We start from the raw sequence: 24,005 nt of genomic DNA on the forward strand, positions 1-24,005 counted from the left end.
AAGAAAAACCAAATAGATTTTATGATAGACTTTGTGAAGCCGCAAGACAGTACACCAGATTGGATCCAGTAGACTTAAGAGATTCTCATATTGTTCTCAACACATTTGTTTATAATTCACTGCCAGAAATCCGTAGATACTTTTTACAATGCCCAAACTAGAGGACTCTCACAATAGATAGGATTAAAGAACTTGGGAATTATGTCTTTGACTCATGTGAGGAAAGTCCAGATGGCCCTAAACAGAGTATCCTGGTGCCTGCACTTCCTGGTCATGATTTGAATCATTCCAAGCCTAAGCTTGAAGACATGGCCTCCCAAACTGAAACGCCCAATAATACAACTCAATCCAAACCTGAGATTGAATGCAAGGCCATTCAGACTAAAATTCCAAATGACCCAACTCTTATTCCCTCTCCCTCTACTTCCTCCATGCCAAAGAAAGAAAGAAAGAAATGATTCGACTGTAGAGGAGACAGAGAAAGTAAAAATTTTTCCCCTTCAAGAGATCCTCACCCATGGTCAAAAAGGTACTTTACGTAAACTCAGACAATACATACCTTTTACACCCAAGGATTTAGTTTTATGGGGACAAAGTACTCCTAAATTTGATGAGGATCCCACAGCAGTTATCAGGCAGTTTAGGGCAATTTTTAGAGCATATCAGCCCACTTGGAATGATGTTACTGACTTTATGGAAACAATATTGTCCCCAGGGGAAAGAGCAAATATAGTAGCTGCAGAAAATGGCCTGAAAGCCAAGGGAAAGGTTGATATTGGGTGGACTATTCAAGACCCTGACTGGGACCCCAATAACCCTAGGCATTTTGATATGTTGAAAGATGCAAGAGAAACATTGCTGAAGGCAATGGAATCCTGTATTAGAAAGACTGATAACTGGCAAAAATTTATAGATACAGTTCAGGGACCTGATGAGAGACCTAATAGATTCTATGACAGGCTGTGTAAGCATGCCAGGCAATATTCTGGACTAGACCCATTGGATGGTAGAGACACCCATATTATCTGCTCTCATTTTGTAAACCAGTCCTTACCAGAAATTCGGAAATATTTTATAAAGCAATGTCCTGGCTGAAGTAGTTTGAGTCCTGACAGACTTAAAGAAATAGCAACATATATTTACGAAGGAAATGAGAGAGAAGAAAGTAACAGACAGGACATTTTAGCTCCAGTACAGGAAACAACAAGGCAGCAAAACTGGACAATTGAAAATCGCTATCAACCCCCGAAACTTTGCAAGTACTGCAAAAAACAAGGACACTTCTTGAGGTAATTCTTTGGGGGAAATCAAAATAATTTTGGAAATGTTTATCAGAAAGGAAACAACCAGGATAATTATAGGCCTTATTACAGGCAGAATCAAAATGGATATAAATCTTTTCAGGGGGATACAGAGAGACAGTATCAGAATAACCATAGACCCTATCAGGGAGGTACAGAAGGACAGAACCAGAATCAGGGTAACCATGGACTCCCTCAAAGGGGGGCACAGGATTGATGAGATGAAGGGGAGGGATGGAAAATAGATACTGAAAGTTACAGATTCCCAGATCCAGATTTTTTGAATGCCCTTGTGCCAGTCCATTCACCTCCCCAGACTAATGAACCTCATATGACCCTCAAAGTGGGAGACACTTATGATTGCTTGACATAGGAGCTTCTAGATCAGTATTAGTAAGCAAACCAGACCCTGGATGTAAAGCTATAGGATCTTTGAATGTGGTAGGAGTCTTGGGAAAAGCCCAAAGAGTGGCAAAATTAACCCTTCAAATGGTATCTATGGGGCCCTTAACAGTGGAACATTCATTCTTACTTATGCTTGATACCCCTGTAAATTTATTAGGTCGTGATCTTCTTTGCAAGCTTAGAGCAACCATATCTTGTGCTCCAGATGGGGTTGTCTCCCTATCATTGCCAGAGGATACTGTACATTTATTGCCACTTTTGATTACAGAAGCCCAAGGAACAGTAGGGGATACATCCAAAATCCCCTCTGACATTCCTAAGTCATTATGGGCCTCATCCCCTACTGAGGTGGGGCTCCTTAAGTCTGCCATGCCTGTTACCTTTAAGGTTAAAGGAGGACCACCCCCTTCCATTCCACAGTATCCATTGTCTAGGGAAGCAATAGAAGGGATCACCCCTATAATTGAGGCTTTGAAAAGCCAGGGTATTATTATTTCATGTCATCACTTTCCATGCAATACTCCCATTTTACCAGTTAAAAAACCCAAGCCTGGGCCAGATGGTAAACCTGTTTATCGTTTTGTGCAAGATCTTAGAGCAATTAATAATTATGTTATTCCTAGACATGCTATAGTTGCAAACCTGGTTATGATAATTTCATCCATTCCCTATGAATCTACATGCTTCACAGTGGTAGACCTCTGCTCTGCCTTTTTCTCCATACCAGTACATGAGGACTTCCAATATTTATTTGTTTTCACCGTGGACCTGGACTAGACTCACACAGGAATTTGTAGACAGTCCCACATTATTTTCTCAAATTTTACAGCAGGATCTGGCCTCCATTACCTTTAAAGGCTCCACACTAGTACAATATGTTGATGACTTACTTTTGGCCTCCCCTAATGCTGAAGTTTGTCAGGAAGATAGCTGTCACTTACTACTAGAGCTGCACAAGAGAGGCCACAAGGTGTCCAGGTCAAAATTACAATGGCGTTTACCCCAGGTGGAATACTTAGGATTTATTCTGGCTGCTGGAATTCCCTCTGTCTCTTCTAAGTGAGCCCAGGCCACTCAACAGCTCTCTGCCCCCACTATGAAGAAGCAGTTAAGAGTCATTCTGGGAGCAGCTGGGTACTGCAGACAATTGATACCCTCTTTTGGTGAAATTACTAAACCTCTCATAGCTCTAACAAAAAAATTCTGTCCCAGACACTTTACAGTTGGATCCCCAGCATCTCTCAGCCATAACAGAATTAAAACGGGCCTTGTTATCGGCACCTGCTCTAGGACTCCCAAATTACAGACAAAAGGGGTTGGTTTCTGGCATTCTGACTAAATCACTGGGGCCTAACCAATGCCCTATAGCCTACTATTCAACCCAGTTTGACCCTGCAGCGTCTGAAGCACCACCTTGCCTTAGGGCAGTGGCAGCCACAGCCCTTTTGATAGAAAAAGCCTCTGATTTGGTCCTAGGTAACCCTCTAATTGTGCAATGCCCTCACAAAGTAGGGGCTCTCTTACTACATCACAGGACACAAGCCTTTTCAGATCAAAGGCTGGCTAAGTATGAAGTAACCCTGTTAGGCAATGAGAATATCACTCTAAAATGCTGCACAGTCCTTAACCCAGAAACACTACTCCCTAACTTACCACTTTCAGGGGAGCCATTGCATGACTATGCTTCTTTAGTTGATATGGCTGGGAAACCCCATGATGATCTTTTTGATACACCTTTAGAAAACCCTAATCTTGTCCTCTATACAGATGGTTCTTCATTTATGAGAGAGGGAACCCGTTTCACTGGAGCTGCTGTAGTTTCTGATTATGACACTCTCTGGGCAGCTTCTCTGCCTTCCCAGTTTAGTGTGCAGGCTGCTGAACTTGTGGCTCTTACACAAGCCTGTAATATAGCCAAAGGGAAGAGTGCCACCGTTTACATTCATTTATCATTTATATGTCTCTATACTCTGGGTATGGTTTGGAATTATTGTATAGATTACTAGTATATCCTCAGTTATGCAGCATAACATGCATTTTTACCATCATCCTGTCTTTGGTGAAATTAATATGAGATTTATGAAGTATGGAAATTTATCATTTCAGAGACATAACTGACTCTTACAGTAAGCTTGACGCAGGCCCTGGAGAGAATATGTGTGCAACAAGAGGAGAGACGGGTACAAGTAAGTCCATGGTTTGTTTATGATGGTGACTATGTAGAGCAGTCCAGTTCCTTCCTCTCTCCCTCCTAAAATAACCTAATTTAACTGAACTTGTTTTCTTTTTGTCTTACTCAATCTAATCACCTGTGGCCTAGCACAATCACTGACTGTCTCAAAACCATGAGATATGGTATAATAATCTTTCCATAACATTTTTCAGGTGTCATGAACACATACTAAATTTGGTTTTGATCCAGACACATGGTGGTAAGAAGTGTTATAGATTGCATAACTACCTCATGTAATTGAATGTATTAATTTGACCATTGACAACGCTATGCTAAGGTTTAGTAAAAATCCAGCAATTCAAACACTTAAAGAAGAGAATCCAGGTTACCAGACCAGAGTCCAGAATTCAGTTTTCCAGATCCGAGCTGAGATTCCAGAGCCCAGTTTTCCGGACCAGAATCCAGTTTCCTCCTGATGACATCTTACCACTCCAAGAAGACAATAGAACTCAGAAACTTTATACGAATAGTTTTGTTTTGTTGATTTTGTTTTCTCCTTCTATTACTACATACTTGCAGAGGCCCTCCCTCTGCAAGACCAAAGTAAAAGCATCACGTCTATGAGGGACTGCCCCTCTGGACAAAACTTTTGTCTCTCCCTTTTCTATATTGTTATTTACATATTGTTAGTTAGCATAGGATATTATTTTTGGTTGTTTCATTGAACAAACTCATTCATTTTTCAAATGAAACAAAAGGGGGGGACTGTAATGACTGGAATGACACCACCTACTGGAGACTGGAAAGCTCCACCATGAGGAGGATGCCTCAGAGGGCAAGGCCATGCGGCTTTTCCTTGGCGTCAGGAAGTAACATTTGTGCATGGGTACTGTCTATCAAGGCTACCAGCCAATCAACTTGAGGAGCTTCCCATTTTCTGGGAGGGGACAGGAAGGAGGAAGGAGGGCCTGTGTGGAGAGGTCTGTCTCTTTTTGGTTCCTGACTTTATGGTGGTGGGGGTGGTGGCAGAGGACTTCACAGGAAATTTGAGGAAAGATAGGAATGCCAGGCTGTTGGAATTCTGTTCTCAATCTTTTTCTTTCTATTTTCCAATAAACCCTTAAAAACCTAAACTCGTTTTATCAGTGATTTTAGTCAGTTCCCCCCAAAACTGGGGGGACAGATTAGAACCCACATTTAGAATCTTAAATTACAATGTGCAACCTTGGGGGGTGGGCCAAGTGTGGCCCCTCCCAAATGATTCAGCTAAAACTTGCAATATTAATCTTTACCACAAATAATTTTTACCACAGAAGGATGGAAATCTACATCAGTGGAGAAATTATCCACACTAAGGATGTTATGAATCTATGAGGTATAGAAGCAAGATCAGGTTAATTTGGGAGACTGCCTTATCACAAAGTGTTGACTTATGCCTAGCTTTTAGAGTTTTTTTATTTTTGTTTTGTTTTGTTTTGTTTTGCAGGGCAATGAGGGTTAAGTGACTTTCCCAGGGTCACACAGCTAGTAAGTGTCAAGTGTCTGAGGCTGGATTTGAAATGAGGTCCTCCTGACTCCAGGGCCAGTACTCTATCCACTGTGCCACCTAGCTGCCCCACCCCCCCAAGCTTCTAAGTTCAACCAGCAAGTATTTATTAAACACTTGTTTTATCTCAAGCTTTGTACTCAGGACCCTAATTTCCATCTGAACTGTTGCCAACCAGCCTCTCTGACATCCTGACCTAATCGGGGCTGGAAAGTCTTTCCCAGGAGAGCAGCTTCTCAGGGATACAGGATCTTGGCTTTTAGGGGAAGATGCTACCCCTAAAGAGCAGTTCAAGGAACATGTAACTTTGCTTAGAAGACCCTTTGACCTTACCACTAGCTCTCCCAGCCAGACACTTTGGTTGTTGGCTGGTATAGGTGGCTGAGAAGGGTCATTAGTGAGGATGGACCTCACCTCCTCTAGGCAATGAAGAACACAGGGGTCAGCTCCAGGGAATCCTGGAGACTTCAATCAAGGGTAATCAAGTGGGCTGTCCATGCTGTCTGCAGACTCCCAATGATGACTAGGAATTCATTCCCTACTGTGGCAGATCATGCCAGTATAATTGGATGGAATAAATCTAACTGCTCTTATATCCAAACTCTGAATTTGGTGATATTTAGGGGTCAAAGCATTCCCCTGGGAAAGGTTGGTTCTCAGAATCTCTCCCAGGATGTCTACCAGCAATGACAAACAAGACCAGAAAAGTACATAGTCCCATTTAATAGTCAAGAACAAATCATGACTTACTAGGTTAATTGGCCCCAGTGGTCTCTTTTAAACACTCAAGGCAAGAATAACCTTTCTTTGTTGAGTTAGATGCTCCTGGAGCTCTCTTCTGATCTAGAATACCTGGATGGTCTAGAGTGCACAGGGTTCCTGGACTAAGAAGAGCCAAGAACATCTGGCAGGCCCTAAACGAAATCAACATCTTGGTGGGTGAGAACAGGAACCAATAACTGCCTAGCTGTGATCAGACACAAATCATTCTTCCCTGGTGTTCCCTCTTCCTGTAGGTCTCCTTGTGTCCTCCAGGGGGCACTAGTAGGACACAAAAAGTTCTGTCTTATTATACCATCAACCTCATGGTCCCAGTGAGAAAGGGAGACAGGAGTTCCCTCAGTCCCACACCAGACACCTTTGCTTTCTTTTTTTTTACATTCTTTTTAATGATTTGATATTTTATTTCCCCCCAATTACAAGCAAAAATTATCTTTAACATCCTTTTTTTTTATTTTGAGTTTCAGATTCTCATCCTTCCATCCTCCCTGATTGAGAAGACAAGCAATTTGATATAGGTTATACATGTGCAGTGATGTTAAATATATTTCCATGTTAGTCATGTTGTGAGGGAAAGTACAGACAAAAAAAATTAGAAAGACAAAGAAGGAAAAGAAAATGTACGTTTTTATCTGTATTCAGACTCTATCAGTTCTTTCTCTGGAGGTAGATAGCAGTTTTTATCATGACTCCTTTCAAATTTTCATGGATCATTGCTGAGAATAGTTAAGTCATTCACAGTTGATCATCACACAGCATTTCTATTACTGTGTATAAGCTTCTCCTGGTTCTGTTCATTTCACTTGCCTCAGTTCATGTAAGTCTTTGCAGGGTTTTCTGAGAGTATTTTGCTCATTATTTCATATAGTACAAGAGTACACCACAGTCATATGCAACAATTTGTTCAGCCTTTCCCCAGTTCATGGACATCGCAATTTCCAATTCTTTACCTACCATTAAAAGAACTGCAATAAACATTTTTTTTGTAAATATAGGTCCTTTCCCTTTTTAAAACAAATCTCTTTGGGATAGATAACTACTGCTGATATTACTTGGTCAAAGGGTATGCATAGTTTTATATCCCTTTGGGGATAGTTTCAAAATGCTCTACAGAATGGTTGAATCAGTACAACTTCACCAAATGCCACACCAGACCTCTTTAAGAAGGTTCCATGAATAGCTATGGTAGCTGGGTAGTGCAGTGCATAGAGTGCTGGGCCTAGAGTCTGAAGAATGTGACTTCAAGGCTGGCCTCAAACACTTTCTAACAGTGTGACCCTGGGTAAGTCACTTAACCCTTTTTCCTTCATTTCCTCATTGATAAAATGAGCTGGAGAAGGAAATTGCAAATCCTGCCAGTATCTTTGCCAAGAAAACCCCAAATATGCTGACAAAGAGTCAGACAAGATAAAACAACAACAAAAAAGATCAGAATCTAAAGGCATCTGGACCTCCCAGGGCAATGGATCCAGCCCTTGAGAAATGGACCTCAGCTTCCTGGAGAGTAATAGACAGGGATCTAGGCTTAGCCTCACAGAGCAGAGGAAACAGGAAGTAGTCACAGGGAAGATCATAATGTTACCCTCAAAGATCCTGTAACACATGACTCCATTGCCCCTGAGCCTTGTCTAACCAGGACACCCCATTGACATCTTCTTTATGGACAGAGCAATGAACTATGTCCTCCCCTAGAGGTGCAATCTCTGAGTCCCACAGCTGAGCTTGGACTATACCTGAAGCAGAATTTGTAGTCAGAAGACCTGTATTTGAATATTACCCCTTCCAGGACAGGAAGGAAAATATGTCAACAGAGGTGGTGGTGGGGGAAGTGGAGGTGGTAGTAAAAAGTAAGAGAACAAGTCCCCACCCACCCGGTGGGGCCATGTGATCCTGGCAGACAGAAGCGCTCCAGCCCTGAAGACGGAGATCTCTCTGCTGGAGAGAAGGAGAAGGAGACAGAACAGACACAGCTCTAGGCTGCAGGCAGGGACAGCCTTAGTCTGGAGCCCAACAGGGACACCTCCAGGGGCTGCTGTTGGGCTCTAGACAGGGAAGACACAGCTCAGGAGGGGAAGGTAGAAATTCCTGGCAAAGAGAGGTGCTCACACACAGTGGGCAGCACAGACTGATGGAGAGCCCCTCAGAAGCTCCCCACAGTGGGGGCAGCTCCTGGAAGCAGCTCCTGATCACAGGTGAGATACCAGCTCTGCTGGAGCCCAGGGGAGGAGAGGGAGCCTGGGGGATTCTGGCCCCAGACAAAGACAAAGGAATCAAGACAAGGACAGGAGGAAGAAGACCAGTCCCAGAGGATCTGTCCCAGAGACAGTCTCTGCAGACCTGGCCAGCGGTGTCTTCCCTGAGCCAGGGATAGAAGGGAAGTAGCAGCTCAGAGATATCAGACCCCATCCCTGAGACTCAGGGCAATGTCCAGCCCTGGAGCTGAGCAACCCCTGGAGAAGCTAAGGGAGTCTTTATAATCAGAGAATACCTGGGTGTGGATCCCACCTCTGATGTTTATTGGCTATGTGACCTTGGACAGGTCACTTACCCCTCTTAGCTTCAGTTTACCTGGAACACCACCTTCCTCCCAGGGCTGTTTGGGAGCTAAAGTCTGTCAGTTTCAAAATGCCCCCAGGGCTTGGTGGGAAATGCTCTCCCTAGGTTTGGGCCAGAAGATCTGGGTTCAAATGCTGCCTTTGCCATTTGCTTTTTAATACTGTTCAGAACCATTACCTTATCTGGGCCTTGATTTTCTTATTGGTAAATTGGGGGTATTTAATTCAATGATCTCTATGGTCCTGTCTAGGTCTAAGATCTGATTTCTATCCTTAATGACACCTATTTATTGATTCATTTCTTCCTTCATTGTCTTACCTACCACACTGGCACTTCCATCAAGCCCATGGAGGGAGCTTAAAATGTGTCACAAACTCTCAGATCCTCTGCAGAGACTGGGCCTGACAGATTGGGGCACAGGCACATGAATCCCCTTCAAGCATACCCCACCAAGCCCCCAGCAGACCCAGGGATAGGCTTAGCAGCTCCCACCCTTACCTTGGTCACATCTCACTGACTAGGCTTCTCAGGAGGTCAGGGGGACCCTGCTGACCTCTGCCTCCTTCCTCCTCTCTCAGCCTCCATCCTCAGCTGCTGGATCCAGCCAACATCTCCTGTCACTATTGTGCCAAACCCACCCCATGGAACAGTGGGTGGCAATGTCACCTTGACCATCCAGGGGTTCTCAGAGCAGGCTCTCAGCTATAATTGGTACAGAAAGACAACACAAAACTCCAACAATATCGTTAGCTACAGTGTCTCTTCTGGAGTGCAGAGACCAGCAGATATCCGGGAGAAGGTGCTCCCCAATGGCTTCCTGCTCATCCCCAACCTCACCCTCAGTGATAATGATGACTACATTGTACAAATTGTTGATTCTAATGGTGTGATAGGTGCAATAGCAAAAGGACAATTAGAGGTGCATGGTAAGTGATGGGTTTCCCTTGAGCCATGCAGTCACTTCAATACTCTCTGTCTGCAGGAGAGGCCTCCCCCAAGTTCCTTACTAATAAAGCAGGAAGAATATAGACTATGACCCACCCCCACAGGAAGTAGCTCAGGAAGGCGAAAAGCCCCAAATGCCTTCCTGCCTGCTAATTGCTCACAGAGACCATATTGGAGCTCAGGGGTCCCTAACTGCTGAAGTCCCATGGACAGAGGGCTTCTTCCCTCTTCCAGGTGGGTCCACAGAGGACCTCATTGTGCTGTTTCCTTGTGGGCTAGAATGTCCAAGCCACCCTGCATGTAGTCACCCAAACAACTGGGTACGCAAGGAGCAGTCTAGGGGGATTAGCCCCAATGAATGTCTGGAGGTCTAAGTCAGCCAGGACCAAGGTGGGGTGAGAAGAGCAGCTCTGCTTCCCATTGGACCAAGGATACTTTGCAATCCTACCTTTGCCACAAAGGCCTACATCCCCATAAGGCAGTGGGCTAAGCCAAGAGCCCCTTAGAGGCTCCTAATTAACTCTAGGAAATCTGAGGGCAGGAGGGACAAAGAAGGGGTGTCAACTGGACATTGACTCATTCTCTTATACTGTCCAAGCCCCAAACCTAGACAAAGTCGTTTAGAGAGACTGTGAGCCCAGGAATCCTTAGGGACGGAGCAATCAGTATTTGAGAAGTCACCTCCTTCTTCCCAACAGGCCATCCTGTCAAAACAAGATGGCACACTGAGGGCTCAGAATGGCACCTAGCTCCCTCCAGTTGTACTGAGGCAGGCAACCTTTTCCTCAAGTTCACCTTCCCCAAGACATTTAAAAGTCTAGGAATCTGAGGGAGCAGTGTTAGGGGTGAGGACAATCCCTGAGACTCCCTTGCCAGCTAGACCCAGCCAAACTAAGTCTAAACTAGCTACTCCCCAGAGCCAAAAGCCTGGCTGCCTTAGTGCCTGGGACCATGTCCATGCCTGTTCATCAGGAGACTCTCGGATGACCCAGATACTCTCATGTTTGTCACCACAGGTGTCCCTCCTCCTTTCTGAGCCTCAATTCTTTCATCTGGAAAACTAGATAATCCTTCACTGACCATATCACAGGAGTCTATGTGGAGAAAGTTCTTACATTTTTGATTTTTGAAAGTATGAGAGTTGTTGTTCTCTTCTGTCCCAGAAACACACATCCCTCTTTCTCCTCCAACGTCTGGGGCTTCAATTTAAGTGACTACTCCCAGCCCCTGTGGTCTTTCCTTCAGTTCACCTCACTCACTGCTATGGGCCCACATGGGGGTTTCTTACTTTGGTTACAATGCAAGCTATCATTGTATAGTGGGGCTGCCTCTGATCTCCTTTTTCAGGGAAATTCTGAAGATGGGCAGGAGAATTAAATCATTTCCCCCTTTCCCACACAGAGATTCACCTTTGCATCCATATATGTCTTCCTTGGCATGGGAAATGTTACACAGAAACATGTCTGATATTAAACCAGACTATTTCCCAGGTAAAGGGAGGACTAGATTTATTATCACACATGTGGATACAGAAAGGGCCTAGACAGAAGGTAGTTCAACTTCCTCATTTTATAGATGGGGAAACAGAGGCCCAGAGAAGGGGTCCTTAACCTAGAATTCATGAATTTTTTAAAATGCTGATAACTATATTTCAATAGAATCAGTTTCTTTTAAACCCCTAAGAATTTTATTTTCTTTATATAAAAGCATCCTTTTGAGGAGGGGTCCCTGGATGCAGACAGCCTGACTGCCCTGGGGCTCTCTGGAACAAAAGGAGAAACATCCCTGCTCCCATCATTCTCTGTTCATCAGTTATATTCTTAATAGGAGCCTGTTTTGCTTCTCATTTTTATGGCACTTCAGGATTCACACAGCTCCTTTGCCAGAAAAGGAGAGGCTCCCCTGCTCCTGACATTCTCTGACACTCTTAACAAGAACCTTTTGGTTTTCTCTTTCTATAGCACTTCCGGATTTTCACAGCTCCTCTATAACAGTGGTTCCAACAAAGTAGCTAGTGCACATACTGTGATTCCGGGTCTTGTTTCAGCTCCCTATGTTGACACTTCCCTTCTCTGGGCCTCTGTGTGGAAAAGGGGAAAATGATTTAATTCACTTCCCCATGATCTCAGGGCCCATCCTTGTATGTCTGTAATCAAAGTGTTTGTGCTTGGGATTTTGATGGGGTTGGTTTGTTGGTTGGTTTTTTAATGAAGAAGTGGCCTGATAAAGACACAGGTCAGTCACTCATACAACTCTCTCCTTATTTTCTCTCTACAGAGAAACTGGCCAAACCTAATATCTCTGTCAACAGCACCAATATCAGAGAGAATGACTCTGTGGTCTTGACATGTAGCACAGAAAATAATAGGGTTGACATTCAGTGGTTCTACAATGACCAGCCCCTGTCACTAGATGAGAGGATGGACACATTCAAGAATAAGAAGACCATCACCATTAAGAATGTGAAGAGGGGGAACATGGGGTCCTATCAATGTAAAGTCTTGAATCCAATCAGTAGCAATACAAGTGATCCTCTCAACTTGATTGTGAACTGTGAGTTACTCTGATTCCCCCCCTCCCCAACTCTTACTCTAACAGAGACTGACATCTCATCACTTTCCTCTTTACACAGATGGACCAGAACACATAAAGATTCTTCCAAGCCCTGAAAGTGAGGAGATTAAAGTCCAGTTCAAGGACTCACTGATCTTAGAGTGTCAGACTCAGTCTTACCCATCTGCTCATTATCAATGGCATTTCAATGACTCTTTTCATCCTGTACACTCAGGAAATACCTACACCATCACCTATGCATCTTGGAACCATTCAGGAAAGTACACATGCTGGGCAAAGAACAATGTGACCAACTTATCCATCTTTAAGAACATCACAATCAAGGTGGTTGGTAAGTAGTCTCTCTCTTTCATCAAAAACTATGTCTCTTGGGGCAGCTAGGTGGCACAGTAGATAAAGCACTGGCCCTGGATTCAGGAGGACCTGAGTTCAAATCTGGCATTAAACACCAGAAAATTACTAGCTGTGTGACCCTGGGCAAGCCACTTAACCCTCATTGCCCCGCAAAAAGGAAGGAAGGAAGGAAGAAAGGAAGGAAGGAAGGAAGGAAGGAAGGAAGGAAGGAAGGAAGGAAGGAAGGAAGGAAGGAAGGAAGGAAGGAAGGAAAAAAGAAAGGAAGAGAGAGAGAGAGAGAGAGAGAGAGAGAGAGAGAGAAAGAGAGAGAGAGAGAGAAAGAGAAAGAGAGAAAGAGAGAAAGAGAGAAAGAGAGAAAGAGAGAAAGAGAGAAAGAGAGAAAGAAAGAAAGAAAGAAAGAAAGGAAGGAAGGAAGGAAGGAAGGAAGGAAGGAAGGAAGGAAGGAAGGAAGGAAGGAAGGAAGGAAGGAAGGAAGGAAGGAAGGAAGAAAGAAAGGAAGGAAGAAAGGAAGAAAGGAAGGAAGAAAGGAAGAAAACAAAATAAAATGTCTCTTGGGTCAGCCTAGGCAGGAACCCCAGGAGGAGGTGCTCAAGCCTCAGAACAGTAGCTTTTCATGTTGAATTTGGAAAGGGAATATAAAGAAAGAATCTAACTCTGGGAAATGTGGTAAGACTTACAGTGAATGTCAGTCCATTTACTGGTAGAAATGGTGATAAACTAACCTGTCTGCTATGATAATCTAAGAAAGTAGCATGTACAGTGGAAGCTCATTTATCATTCAACACATGTTTAGGCACTCACCACATGTAGTGCTCTGTGCTAGGCACTGAGTGAAATACAAAGTTTACCTAAAACTATTCCTACTTTCAGGGACCTTACATTCTAGTAGAAGGATCAGATCCCCAGAGAGGTAACTGATACAAAATATCACATGATAAGCATATTTAGATAATGGCTGCAATGGGGTAGAGCCAAAATGATAGAGGAAAGGCAGGGACTCATCTGAGATTTCCCAAATTCCCCTCCAAACAACTTTAAACAATGCCTCAAAACAAAATCTGGAGCAGCAGAATGCTCAAAAGGATGGGGTAAAAAAAATCTGCCAGCCCAATATAACTTGGAAGTTCAGCAGGAAAAGTATGTTACACTGGGATGAGAGTGCAGTGCAGTCCAGCACAAGCTGGACCAGCACAGACTGGCCCCACAAACCAGCAGTAGGACTTAAAGTCAACTGAATCAGTGGCAACAGTAGTGGTTTCTGGACCTCTCAGCCCATAGATGGTAAAAGGGTCAGACAACTGGTCAGAAGGAGATTAGAAGAATATCTTTTCTGACACTGGGGCAGGATTCTGGTGCATTACACATACTTAGATCTGGGTTGCAATCCTGGGTGGCAGTCCCAGGACAAGGAGGAGCACTAGTACACCAGAGTTTGCTGCAACAGGGGAGCTGGGACACTGGTCCCCATTCCAGGACAAAAAAGAGTATTTTTGGCCCCTCACAGGAGAGTAGAAAGCACAGTTTTCCATAGCTAATACCACCTTGGAAGAACTGAAAATTTATATGTCTCTAGAATTCTCTCTGAAAATAGATGCAGAATAAAAACCAAAGCTTTGGACAGTGCCTCCTCCACCCCCTCCCCCCCAGAATCAGAGATCCACTTTATCATAGAGTTAAAAATCAAGTAATAGGCTGGCAAAAATGAGCAAACAGCAAAAATAAATTCTCCCTATAGAAAGTTACTGTGAAGACAGGGAACATCAAAACACAAATTCAGAAGCAACAAAATCAAAACTACAACATCCAAAGCCTTAAAGAAAAATATTAACTGGTCTCAGTACATGGAAGAGTATAAATCAAGTAAGAGAAGTACAGAAATAATTGGGAAGAGAGATGAGTGATGTAAGAAAATCATGAAAAAAGAGTTAACAGCTTGGTAAAGGATGCACAAAAAATACTGAAGAAAATAACACCTTAAAAAAATAGGTCAAATTTTTTTTAAAGGCACCAAAATAAGAATTCCTTGGCTAAATGGAAAAGGAGCTACAACAAAAGTTCCCTGAAGAAAATGATTCCTTAAAAATTAGAATTGAACAATTTAAAGCTAATGACTTTATGAGATATCAAGAAACAATAAGACAAAATCAAAGAATGAAAAATTTTTAAAAAGTGCAAAAAATGTTTTTCATTTGAAAAACACTTGAAGTAGAAAATATATCCAGGAGAGATAATTTTAAAATAATTGAATTTCCTGAAGCCATGATCAAAAATAAACCTTAGACATTGTCATTTAAGAAATTATCAAGGAAACCTTCCCTGATATTCTAGAACCAGGTGGTAAAATAAAAAGAAAAAAGAAAGAATTGGTTATCACTTCATGAAAGAGATCTAAAAAGGAAAACTCCAAGTAATATAATAGCCAAATTTCAGATCTTCCAGGTCCTGGAGAAAATACTGTGAGCAACCAAAAAGAAACAATTCGAATGTTGTTATGCCACAGTCGGGATAACCCAAGTTTTAGCAGTTTTAACACTAAAGGAAATGGAGTACTTGAAATATCATATTCTGGAAAGTAAAAGATCAAGGACTGAAACCAAGAATCACCTACCCAGTAAAACTAAGTATCATCTTTCAGGGAGAATGGATATTCAACAAAATAGAGGACTTGCAAGCATTCCTAATGAAAAGACCAGAGCAGAATAGAAAATTTGACTTTCAATCCTAGTTCTTAGGCAATTATTTTTCTCAGAAAGCTTTTCAATTTGACTTTTCAAGCTGTTGACTTTTTTTCATGACTTTCCTGCATCACTCTCATTTTTCCTCTACCTCTCTTACTTTATCTTCAAAGTAATTTTTGAGCCCTTCTATGGCCTGAGACCAATTAATATTTTTCTTGGAAGCTTTGTATGTAGGAGCCCTGAAATTTCTATCCTCTTCTGATGATGTACCTTGATCTTCCTTGTCACCAAAGAAACTTTCTATGTTCTGCATCTTTCTCTGTCTTCTCATTTTGCCTATTTCTTTTTTTTTTTCTCCAAACATTCTTTATTGGCCATTCTCCCTTGGAGGAGCTAGCACCATATCCCTGCTGGTGTCCAAGCCCTGTAAGCCAGGAGGCATGAGTACAAGACTTGGCACCAGAATCTTGGGTAAGTAGGTGCCCCCCCCCAGGGTCTTGTTAGTGTCTAGGTAGGCAGGCAGGCATCTTTGGGAGGCAGCAGGTAGAGTACAGAAAGAGGGACCAACTTTCATTGTCCTGGTCCAGTTTTCTTCAAAAGCATCATGATCCCCTGTGGTTTGTGGCGGAGATCAGTAGGGTCATGTAGTCCAGTAGGCATAGGCGAGAAGAAGGAGCAAGAAGATTGCCACAGAGAGCAACGTGTTCTTACAGTCCACAGGGACTTCAACTCCCTTTCATAGCTGGAGGCTTTGCTTGTCAGGTTGTTTTTTTCCTTCTCCAAAGCTCTCCTGGCTTCTGGGCTCAGCTCCTCCCTGCGAAGGCAGCCATTCAGTTCCTCCAGGTCTCTCCTGCACAGGGACAGCTTCTCCTCCAGCCCATCTATCTCCTGAGCCACGCTCAGATTCTCCCACTTCTTTTTAGGCATCTTCCCGGCAGCACTCCCATGCCTGCCTATTTCTTGACTTTTAACTCCGTCTTAAAGTGGAGCACTGCTTCTAGGCACTGTCCCAAGCTTCAGGTGGTCCAAGGTGGTATGATTTAGGGAGTGACAGGTTCCTCACTCACCTAGCTTGTGCTCTGGTCTGTAAATAACCTTAGTACTACTTGATTTTCAACTCTAAAACAAAATTGTTGTTTTGATAACTCCAGTGAGCCTGTGCCCCTCCCTCACCTGGGCCGCTGCCACTCAAGGTTGCTTCCTGTTTCCCAGCAGGGGTAAAACAACCAAGTTCCGCCTCAGCACCAGCAGAGACCCCCATAATCTTCCCCCAGCCACCCAGATAGCCCTCTCAACAGACAGTGAATTTAGTTCCAGCAGCCACTGGTGCTGCAGCTGATCCATAGGTTTTAGATATCTCTTTCTCTGGTGTACCCTTCCTGGGGCTGGGATTGGGTTGCACTCCTGCTGTGGCACAGCAGACCCCTCCTGCCAACTTTCTAAGCCATCTTTGGCTGGAAAATAATCTCACCCCATCATTTTGTGAGTTCTGCTGCTCCAGGAATTGTCTTATAGCATTATCTGAAGGGATTTGGAGGGATTTCAGGGAGAGCTCCAAGGAGTCACTGCCTGTCTTCCACCACCTTGGAAAATTTGACTTTCAAATAGAAGACTCAAGAAAAGCATAAAAAGACAAACAGGAAAGAAAAAATAAAAAAGGGATTTTTGTTTACATTTCTACATGGGCAAATAATACTTTTAACTCCTAAAAATATACTTGTAACCCTTAAAATTTTTCTCATTATTTGGGCACTTAAAATGAATATATGTAGACAGAGGGCACAAGTGTGAGTTGAATAGGATGGGATTATTATCTAAATATATGTGTGTGTGTGTGTGTGTATAAAATTAGAGGGTAAGAAAGAGGAATGCATTGCTGGAAGAGGTAGAACAGAGTAAATTATTTGACATAAAAGATATGTGAAAGAGCTTTTGCAGGGGAAAGGAAGATAGGGGAAAGTGGGAGGGTAAGTGTGTAAACCCTACTCTCAACAGAATTCTCAAAAAGCCATGTCATACATTTTCAGTTGGGCATAGAAATATATCTTACCCTACCAGAAAGCTGGAGGGGAAGGAAATAAAAGAAGGTTTGCCTGACAAAAGAGAGGGTTGATTGGGGGAGGTAAAAGTCAGAAGCAAAACACTTTTGATAATGGACAGGGTGAGAGAAGAGGGAGAGTAGGATAAACAGGGTGAAATAAGATGGAGGAAAATACATAGTAATCATAACTGTTGAAGAAAATTTACCAAAATTTCCTCAGATAAAGACCTCATCTCTCAAATATATAAGGAACTGAGTCGACATTATAGAAATAAGAATCATTCCTCAACTGATAAATGGCCAAAGGATATGAATAGGAAATTTTCAGATGAAATAAAGCTATCTATAGTCATATGAAAAAAAGTTCTAAATCACTATTGATTAGAAAAATTCAAATTAAACCAACTCTAGGGTACTACCCCATACTTATCAAATTGGTTGATATGACAGAAAATGGAAATGACAAATGTTTGAGGGGATCTAGGAAAATTGAGACACTAATGTACTATTGGTTGATTCAACCATTGTGTAGAGCAAAGGCCTATAAAACCATGCATATCCTTTAACCAAGCAATGGGACTACTAGATCCCAAAGAGAGAAAAAAAGAAAAGGGGCCTATATATACACAAATATTTGTAGCAGCTCTTTTAGTGGTGGAAAAGAATTGGAAATTGAGGGAATGTCCTTCAGTTTGGGAATATCTGATCAAATTGTTGTATATGATTGTGATAGACTATTATTTGTGGTAATAAGTGATGGTCAGGATGCTTTCAGAAAAATCTGGGAACACTTATGTGAAGTGATACAAAAGTGAAATGAGAAGAACCAGGAGAAAATTTAATATATTCACCACAATATTGTACAATGATTGACTGTGAATGACTCAGCTATTCTCAGAAATACAACGATCCAAGACAATTCCAGAAGAGTTATGATGAAAAATGCTATACATCTCCAAAGAAAAAAAGTGGTGATCAAAGCATATTTTTTGTTTTGTTTTGCAGGGCAATGAGGGTTAAGTGACTTGCCCAGGGTCACACAGCTAGTAAGTGTCAAGTGTCTGAGGCTGGATTTGAACTCAGGTCCTCCTGAATCCAGGGCCAGTGCTTTATCCACTGTGCCACCTAGCTACCCCTCAAAGCATACTTTTTATTTACTTTATTTTCCTTGGGCTTTTTTTGGTCTGTGTTTTCTTTCACAACACGACTAACAGCGAAATGTGTTTTGTATCACTACACATGTATAACCTATATTAAATTGCTTACCTTCTCAATGGGGAGAGGTAGGGAAAGAAGCAGGGACAAAATTGGGAACTCAAAAATTTTAAAAGAATGTTATAATTTGTTTTTACTTATAATTGGCAAAGAATTAAAATATTAATTTAGACTATTGCTACAGAATAAAGTGTACACGAGGGGAAGTCCATTCAAGTTGGGGGGAGGGGGCACAAATCAGGCCAGGTTTCATAGAAGGGCTATTGCTTGAGTTATGTTTTAAAGGATGGGGAAGCAAACTTTGCAGGATATAAAATAAAGAGATAAATCATAAACATTTCTATATATAATCAACAGAATGCAGCAGGAAGAGATAAAAATAGAAATTTAGTTTAAAATAACAGCAAATAATATAAAATACTTGGGAGCCTATTTGCTAAAGAGAAACCCAGGGATTATTTGAACAAAACCATAAAACATTTCTCACACAAATAAAGGCAGATATAAATAATTAGAGAAATATTGATATAATAAAATGACAATTCTACTTAAGCTATTTTATTTAATCAATTCCATACAAATAAAACTACCAATGGATTATTTTATAGTGATGGAAAGATAGCATCATAATTCATCTAGAAAAACAAAATAAGAAGAATATCAAGGAAATCAATAAAAATGTGAAGAAAAGCTACCTTAGCAGTTCTAAATTTAAAAATTTAATACCCAGTTGTAATCATCAAAACAATCTCATAGTAGCTAAGAAAAACAGTGGTGGATCAATGGAATCATTTAGACAGACAATACCCAGTAGTAGATGACCATACTAAGGTAGCATTTGATAAACCCAAATATCCAAGCTTTAAGGGTAAGAACTCTCCATTTGACAAGAAATTAACAAAAAATGTTGGGACAACTATAAAACAGTTTGTCAGAAACTAGGTATAGACCAATATCTCATACCATATGCCAAGATATACCATGATTTAGAAGTAAAAGGTGAGATAATAAGTAAATTAGGGGGACATGGGAAAATGTACCTTTCAGGTCAGTGGATTAGGGGAGAGTTTGTGACCAAACAAGTGATAGAGGGGATTACAAAAAAATAGATAATTTTGATTTCATAAAGGGTTTGCATAAACAAAACTGATGCAGCTAAAATTAGAAGGAAAATTTCCCAAATATATAGAGACTGTGCTAAATTTATAAAAATAAGAGCCATTTACAATGCTCAAGGGATATGAATAGGGAGTTTTCAGAAGAAGAAATCAAAGCTATCAATGGTTACATTTTTAAAATGCTCCAAATTGCTGCTAATTAAAGAAATACAAATTAAAAAAAAAAAACCTCTAAAACCTCAAGACTCTAATACTAACTAACTTGGCAGAAAAGGAAAATGAAAAATGTGGAAAAAGCGGGACACTAATGCATTGTTGGTGGAGTTGTAAACTAGTTCAACCATTCTGGAAAACTATTTGAAACTACATCCAAAGAGCTATAAAATTGTACATACCACCATCCCATTACTAGGTCTATATCCCAAAGAGACAAAAAAGGGGGAAATTCGTACCAAAATATTGATAACACGTCTTCTGGTGATGGCTAGGAATTGGAATTTGATGGAATGCTCATCAACTGGGCAATGGTTAAACAAGTTGTGGCACATGAATGTGATGAAACACTATTGTGCCATAAGAAATGACAATCAGGGAGGCTTCAGAAAAACCTGAGAAGACTTATTTACTCCCATTCAAAGTGAAGTGAGCAAAACCAGAAGGTTATTGTACACAGTATCAGCAATAATTTAAGGATGATCAAGTGTGAAAGAGTTAACTATGCTGATCAAGACCATAATCCAAGACAATTAGAAAGAACCCATGATGAAAGATCCTTTCTACCTTTAGAGAGAGGACTGATGAAGCCTCAATGGGGATTGAAGCATATTTATCTTTTGCTTTCTTTATTTTGTTTTCTTTTTCAACAAGACTAATGCGGAAATATATTTTGAATGACTTCACATGTATAATCAAAAACAAGGTTTTTTGCCTCTTCAAGAAAAGGGTGGAAGGAACGCTCAGAGAGAATTTGGAATTCAAAAAATTTTTAAATGACTTTCCATGTAATTGGGAAATATGTAATGAAAGAAATAGAAATATTTTAAAAGGTGGAAAGGAACTCAAGAGGTCAAAGGAGAGAAGGGAGAATGTTCTATGTCTATGGAGAAATAGTCCAAGGCAAGACTGTACCTGAAAAATCGAGGATCAGAATTTGTTTAATGCAACCATTATCACATTTCTTCTTCATTTGTGACTTGGTCCACGCAAATTAGATTTGTAAGAATTTTGGGAATTGAAAGTTGTTTTTATCTCCTCAATTGCAGGCAAAACTTGCCTCAGCTCCAAGCTAAGGTAAAGAGAATACAGATAACACACTGATGAATAGGCAGGAGTTATTATATAGTTATGCCTTCCACATCATGACTTTCCCCATCACCATTTTGATATATCATGAGTCGGCATAAGAAATTAAATGGGAATTTTGTGAGAGTTTTGGAGAAGTCTCAAATGACTCCCAGATGCTAGCAGATGACACAGAAAAAGTTAGAAACTCAGAAATGCATAAAATACATGTATAGTATTACATAATATCAACATATTTTAATTTTAATACCACAATAATTCAGACTTCTCTGGTATGAGAGAAGAGCCAAAATGTGGCAATGTGCACAAACACAAAGCACTTCATGTTGGGGACCCCTCAAAAACACTCAAGGTTCTTTTTTCTCTTCTCTGTCCACAGGAGGAGGGAGTGGCTCCTCACTCTCTGGAGGGGCCATTGCTGGCATTCTGATTGTAGTCTTCACTGGAGTGGCTCTCATTGGGGTCCTCATCTACTTGCTGTTCTTTAGGGAGACTGGAAAGTAGAATAATGCTTCCTCTGGTTTTGTGATGAATAAAATATGAGAGACAAGGTTTCTGGCTAATTTAATCATTTTATTCATGAATCCAGCAGGTTATTAATAAAAGGATAGTTGTTTGGCTCTCTCTTTCTCTTTCAGACCAAAGACAATCATTGTAGCAGGGCTCACAGTTTATATGCCCTTGAAATGACACTGTAGTTCATCAAACAGCAATCCAATCTAATTGATTTACATAATTGGAGGCAGGCTATATTAGAATAAAGGACAATACCAGACTACCTTAGCTTTAGACAATCAATTCAAAGAATGTATACCATTTTTCAGTGGGTGGGCTGAGTGACCCTTGGACAGAGAGACCTCCCTTTGCTATCTAGATAAAAGGATCTTCTCCACCTAAGCTTGAGTAGAACACAATGAGCTTCCCCACCTTAAATTCCTTACAAACTTGGGATGGGTTTGACCAAGATGAAGACAGTTAAATGCAATCTTATCAGTACAGTCTTTCAGGAAAAACTGAGGGACTTTTGGAAGAAAGGGGGAAACTCTGAATCTCCCCCAAGATAGTGGCTATTAATGATCATTTCTCACATCTTCCCCCCTCTGCATCTGTCCCATGAATGGGAGAGAGATACCAGCATGGTCTTCTACACTCTGTACATCTCTTTCCCAAACTCTTCCTTTTCAGCACTAATTCCCTTGGGTGGCCTCTTCTTTGGGCTTTCCTCCTTCCCCCATCCCTCACACTTGATTACCTCTTCAAACAGGTGTTCACTTCCCTGTTGGGGTGGGGAATAGACAAACATTTTTCTCAGACCCTCAAACAAAGGGACTGAGGTCCAAGAAGGCAGAAAGGTAGAGAATGGAGGGATAGGTTGCTACTCACTGCCTAGTGAGAAACCAAGTGAGGAAAAAGGACACAGTCAGATCCAGACTGCAAAGACAAGCTGAATAGAAGACTAACAATACCCATAGGTGAAGAACAGTGAGGTTGTTGTACTTCAGGGACAAATCCTGTCCAAGGAGAAAAAAGCCTGGAGGCTGGGGGAGGGATCATGAAATCTAAGGGGATCCAAAGACAAGTCTTTATGTTCCCAATGTGATTCTAGCTCAGTCACATCATGTCTGATATTTATTCAGGGCCAGTGAACATTATCTTACAGAACACAAATCCTCCACACCCAACCACAGTAAGTAAAGGCTCTGACCAGCCCATTTACTTTCCAGTAGGTTCTCCTGGGGGCCCCTGCCCTGAAAGACTCCTCCAGCCTCCAGTCCTGTGCCTTCCCCTCTTTGGGAGACTTTGTCTTCCCAGGGCCAGACCCCTCCTGATCTAACTTGCAGAGGGGGCCTGAGAGTGTCCCCTCCCAGCCCTGACACTCCTCTGAGCCACTGGCTAGCAGAGCCATGCAGCCCAAGGTGGCCAAGTCAGGCCTGCAGCCCAGGGACCTGTTTCCAGGAGCCAGGTACTCAGGCTTGTTCCTCCCCCTTGTTCAGGGTACCATTCAGGGATGTGGGTCTCTTCCTTTGGTGGGCTTTCCTTTGGGTCTGTGGATCCTGTGGATCCTCTGGGATCCTCCTGTTTCTCCTCTTCACTGGAAATTGCTACTGAGGAATCTATCTAAAGGAAAATCAGAGACACATTCAGGCTTTTATGAAAAGGGGGAAATCTGAAATGGGCTAACCAGGAAGCTCTCTATGCCAATCTTCTGCTGCTGAGGCTGATGGTCCAGAACTGTGAACACTGAGAAAGCATTTCCTCCTGAGGTTGGTAGTCACTCTGCAATCACTGGTTACCTCCCACAGCCTTCTCCTTTCCCCAATTTCTCTTTCCCTGGGAAGAAGGTGAGAATCCTGGGCCAGGACAAGAAATGAGGAAGAGGGTGATGTGAGCTCCCTCTCTCACTGCCCAGGACAGACCTGCTGCTGATTTCTTTTTTTTTTTTTTTTTGGTGAGGCAATTGGGGTTAAGTGACTTGCCCAGGGTCACAGAGCTAGTAAGCATTAAGTGTCTGAGGCTGGATTTGAACTCAGGAACTCCTGAATCCAGGGCTGGTGCTCTATCCACTGTGCCATCTAGCTGCCCCATGCTGCTGATTTTTTTTTTTTGCAGGCAATGGGGGTTAAGTGACTTGCCCAGGGTCACACAGCTAGTGTCAAGTGTCTGAGGCCGGATTTGAACTCAGGTACTCCTGAATCCAGGGCCGGTGCTTAACCACTGCGCCATCTAGCTGCCCCTATGCTGGTGATTTCTAACTGATGTCCCTCTGCTTCCCCAGGTCAGAGCTGGCGATAGCTCACCTAACAGGGTAAGCTTTATCCTTACCATGAGGGGAGGAATCTATCATACAAACTGGGTACAGAGAAGTTAGATGATAATAATTATAAGAGCTTACATACACTTTGCTTTAGTCTCCAAAGCAATATCCTCTCATTTGGCTCTACAGCAAGAGGATTACCCTCATTTTGCTGGTGAGGAAAGTGAAGCTGATCAGAGGCAGAGCTAGGACTCACCCTGGG

At 42.0% G+C, this 24,005-nt stretch overlaps 1 protein-coding gene and 1 pseudogene across 1 annotated transcript in view; one reads left to right on the plus strand and one right to left on the minus strand.

Moving 5' to 3' along the window:
* Nucleotides 1–8,109: 8,109 nt before the first annotated feature.
* LOC122748249 (carcinoembryonic antigen-related cell adhesion molecule 2-like) overlaps nt 8,110–24,005 on the plus strand; it is a 90,491-nt gene continuing 74,595 nt past the window's right edge. Inside the window, exons 1-7 of the mRNA XM_043993918.1 lie at nt 8,110–8,397; nt 9,340–9,687; nt 11,984–12,259; nt 12,339–12,611; nt 15,703–15,783; nt 21,368–21,488; nt 23,765–23,794. Coding sequence (XP_043849853.1) covers nt 8,334–8,397; nt 9,340–9,687; nt 11,984–12,259; nt 12,339–12,611; nt 15,703–15,783; nt 21,368–21,488; nt 23,765–23,794 — 1,193 coding nt within the window. The 5' untranslated portion in view covers nt 8,110–8,333. The remainder of the gene's footprint in view (nt 8,398–9,339; nt 9,688–11,983; nt 12,260–12,338; nt 12,612–15,702; nt 15,784–21,367; nt 21,489–23,764; nt 23,795–24,005) is intronic.
* Nucleotides 15,953–16,251, minus strand: LOC122749922 (annotated as a pseudogene).

Source organism: Dromiciops gliroides, chromosome 3, assembly GCF_019393635.1.
Source record: "Dromiciops gliroides isolate mDroGli1 chromosome 3, mDroGli1.pri, whole genome shotgun sequence".
NCBI lineage: Eukaryota > Metazoa > Chordata > Mammalia > Microbiotheria > Microbiotheriidae > Dromiciops > Dromiciops gliroides.